The 4,334-nt window shown below is 36.6% G+C and overlaps 1 protein-coding gene across 1 annotated transcript in view; it reads right to left on the bottom strand.

The window, feature by feature from the left end:
* Nucleotides 1-2,993: 2,993 nt before the first annotated feature.
* The window catches only part of mettl15 (methyltransferase 15, mitochondrial 12S rRNA N4-cytidine), a gene marked incomplete at its 5' end in the record, with an annotated part of 66,839 nt that continues 65,498 nt past the window's right edge, over nt 2,994-4,334 (bottom strand). Inside the window, 1 exon segment of the mRNA XM_014026078.1 lies at nt 2,994-3,699. Within this exon segment, the coding sequence (XP_013881532.1) occupies nt 3,269-3,699 (431 nt within the window). The 3' untranslated portion in view covers nt 2,994-3,268.

Raw genomic sequence — 4,334 nt, 5'->3', positions numbered from 1 at the left:
ATTTGAGTTCATATATTGTCAATACCTACAATCACCTGATGGATAAGTGACACATATGAACAAAATYTGTGACAGATTTCACCCTCAGCTCTTTACAATAACATTGATCAATAACATTTATAGACCTCAGTTAGTGCTTCTAAATTTAGCAAGTGCTAATCCACTAATAAATTTAAAAATTAGCAAAAGCCCTAAAGCACTAATCGGGAAATTAGTTCCCCTATTAGTGCTTTAGGGGAACTGTGCCCACCACTGCAATTTATATTTACTCCTTGCTTGTTGCTCTCATGCATTATATTTTTGGTTTTATTATATTGCCACGTTATTTATTCCTGAGCTCCCATTCTGAGGTCCTGAGATGAAAATAGGTGGACTGCCCTCTCTGGGTTGGAAGCAAATTATGAATTATCTTAGTATTTTGTTCCTGAAGGTTTTTTTTATTTTGCAATAATAATAAAAAAAAAAGATCAAAAGTCGTGACATTTTGTCAGCAGAAACCAAAGTTTCAAATTCACTGTCACAAGGAGACGTTTAAACTCACAATATGGCTGATTTTCAAACAATATTAAAACAACATACTGTATAAATTTAGATACACTTGAGTGTTACTTGCACCACTTAGTTTCCAAGGCAACGAGGGGTATATTTAGAGAAGTCTTAACTGAGAAAGAAGAAAAAAATAACTGTTAATAATCTTGAAGGAGCAATTACAATTAGTCAAAGTTAAATAGTAAAGATCAAAACACCTCTTCTGCTTACAGCTGAAGGTGAGAGAATGCTCAAGAACAACCACCCGGTTCATTCAGCAGCACTTCTGACACTTGCGTCATTCAGTATTTAGTGGCATTACTGATTCATACGGCGCAGTAGAGGTTGCACTTGATCTACTCATCAAGGGAGGTTCAGGGAAAATACAGACATCAATGAAAACAAAAAGTATATTTTTATTGGTTTTATATGTTCGGCTACTGAACGGCAAAGATTRAATGAAAGAAAAAGAAGCAGATTTATATTCAGGTCCAAAGTATTTTTGAATAAAAAGATAGAGTTTAGTCATAGTTTTTTTTCTCTCTCTGCTTTACTTCAGTCACATTTTCTCCTGAACTTTGCTGCTGATCGTCATTCACCTGCTGTTCATTGAATTGCTTCCCTCACATTGATGCAGTCGTGCTGCTTCTTGTTGCTGGTCTTTGGTTTTTTTTTTTTTTTACTTTCATTCATCCATTTATTTTTATTTTTATTTTTATTTTTTTGTCACCTATCTGTGGTTGGGTCACAGGGGAAACAGGTCCAGGGGGGGTAAATCCTGACATCCCTCTGGGGATGATTTTCTGGAGTAAGATATGCAACATCGCCTTAAGAGTCCTCACTGAGAAAATGTTTGTTTGCTTTTTGACAGTGTTGTATAAAGTACCACAGTGATACTTGAGTAAACGTACAAATATCTTACCGAAATATTACTTTGGTAAAAGTTAAAGTCTCCTTTAGGAATATTACTTGAGTAAAAGTATTAAAGTAACTGATATTTTTCAGCCAGTTCGGATGTTATCAGTCCATTAAATGGACATTATTAGTGGTTATCAGTTCCATAGAATGGCTTCAGACTGTCCCGACAGTGCCTCCTAGTGGGGAACCAGTGCCATATACGTTGGAATGCAACAATCTGCTACCGCCGGAGTCTGGTCTACTTTATCGTAGCCCATGTCATTTTCTCTAATTAACCTTAGTGGCTTTATGCCTCATATTAACCAGCTGACAGTCTGAAGCCATTCTGTGGGACTAATAACGTCCATTTAATGGATAACATCCGAAGTGGGTGTATTTTTTGTACTTAAGTTTTAAAAGTAAAAGTATTGATTTAAAATGAGCAGTTAGAGTTTCTGTAATGACATTTATTAGGAGGTGACCTCCCCCCCAAAAAAGCAGAAATGACTGTATCATATTAAAATAATTAATTTATGTTAAATTTAGGACTAGTCTAGCTGTTTCAGTTTATATACATATATTAAGGCTTCCCAAACATTTACCCCAAAATGAAAATCTATCTGAGGGCTGCGGCCAAATGCAATAATATAATTCATGAAATACAAATACTTCTTAAGTACAGTCCTTTTATTTGAATGATTATGTCCTGCTGGAGTGTGACATGATTTGTTTGTGTACAAACTAATACGGTATCAGAATTTGACATATTTATACTTCTCATTCAACCACAATTAAATTCACTCTATCTAGGAGGCACAGTTTATATGGATAGTATTTATTTTTTACAATAAGCTGGAATGAAAACAAGCAAGAATGAAATAAAAGGAACGACTTTCTACTTCTTGCCTTTTTTTAAAAACGTAAGAAATAGAAGTAAAAGGTAGGCTGTAAATAAATTACTCAAGTAAAGTACAGATACCCAAAAACTCTACTTAAGTACAGTAACAAAGTATTTGTACTTAGTTACTTTACAACTCTGCTTTTTGAAACCCTGAAATAAGCACTAACGCAACACGTCCCTCCTGAGGTGGACAGAGTCAGTGAGGTGTTTCAGTCCACTTAAAAGGATCAAGTTGTTTCTCAGAAGAAACCCGGAGCAGACAGGACTGATTACACGCTGCGTTGTTGGGGCTTCATCCAAAAATCATCTGACTTCACTGAAATGGGATAAACTTTTTTTCTTTCTTTGCATCCCAGAAATGTTGTCAGTGTGATTCCTGGTAAATTAAGTAGGRGCTTCTAAAAACACGTCCTGTTTTCTGGAGCTTCCCAGTGACATGCAGCTCTTATTACTGCAGGTAAAACCTCGTTTTGTTTACCTTGAGTGTGAAGCTTGTTTTCTCGCTCATCATGTGGTTAAAGAAAATATAACAATTCTGATTTTAAAGCTTGTTTCTTGTCTTAAATAAAGTGATTTATTGTTGGAATATAACAGAGTTTTATAATGTCCTTGTTAATATTTTTACCAGCCAAGTCAATTAAAAGACAATAATTTGTTTTGACTGAAATGTTGTTTTGGACATTTTAAGTTTATTTAGTAACATATAAAAGTTTCTTGTTTTACAGACTGTGACGATGACTTTAAGAGGCAAAAGTCCTTGTTTTCTTTATGAAAAAGTATAAATCTTGGGAAGCTATGATTCATTTTCCAATTAGATCATCATCAATAAATAAATAGGAGTCACTAATTTCAGCACCACGGTTGAAAGACTCCTCAGAATCCCTGCTGATATGATTTAATAAGTTCATATTTGTGTGGTTAAGGTAATATTTAAAGTTGCAYTTAGATCCGGAGAGCTGTCCGAAGTTTGGCGGAGCGTCCTCGAGGATTCTCACGCACATCGATCTTCTCAGGTTTGATCACTTTCTTTCGCACGGGAAGCCAGTAGGCACTTTTACATTCTTGCTTCTCTTCCTCCAGACTTGCCTTCCAGCTGCGCTTTGTCTTGGGGCTAAAGAGGTCCTGATCCAGATGGGACAAGTCACATCCCTTCAGGAACCGTTTGACCAGCCTGTCCTCCAGCGAATGAAAAGTGATCACGCAGAGACGTCCGCCGGGTTTCAGCACCTCCTGGGCAGCGCGCAGCCCCGCGTGGAGCTCGTTCAGCTCGTCGTTCACGAAGATCCTCAGAGCTTGGAAGGTTTTCGTCGCCACGTGTGCCGAGCGCTGAAGTTTGTCTTTACGTGCGTAGGTGAAAGAGGCAGGAAATGCCCCTGGAAGAAAAAAGAAGTTAGAGTAAGTGATGAAAGCTGCATGGAAGTGATTGAAGCACTGTAGCTATTTAATTTAAAAAAAGGCTAACAAATAATTTGTAARAAAAAGACCTTTCTGTGTACAGTCAGATTTGATCCTATGCTCATAAAATGACAAAAATATCCATTCGGCAAGAAACTTATTTTCAGTTAGTTTATTGCTTTGACATTGTGGAAATTGAAAATCAAAACAGAATGCAACGATTTGCTAATCTCAACTCAAACTAAAACGTTACTCATGAAACTTATCAAGTCAGTGTTCCCACACCTTGGTCAACATCAAATTCAAGGACCTTTCAAGGACTTTCCAGTACCAATTTCCTCAAATTCATGAACCACGCGAGACGGCATTTACCTAATGCAGAATGTTACCAATAAACAGGTTTAATATCATGTTAAAGTCAATGAAAAACTGAACATAGAAGTTGTTGAGTCAGAATCAATGAAAGAAAGTGGATTAAATGTTTACCCTACATTCATATCCACAATACACGGACATGTAATTACAGTGGGGAAAATAAGTATTTAGTCAGTCACCAATTGTGCAAGTTCTCCCACTTAAAAAGATGAGAGAGGCCTGTAATTGACATCATAGG

The sequence above is a fragment of the Austrofundulus limnaeus genome, unplaced genomic scaffold (genome assembly GCF_001266775.1).
Source record: "Austrofundulus limnaeus strain Quisiro unplaced genomic scaffold, Austrofundulus_limnaeus-1.0 Scaffold5, whole genome shotgun sequence".
Lineage (NCBI taxonomy): Eukaryota > Metazoa > Chordata > Actinopteri > Cyprinodontiformes > Rivulidae > Austrofundulus > Austrofundulus limnaeus.
This window is presented reverse-complemented; position numbering and strand designations above follow the sequence as displayed.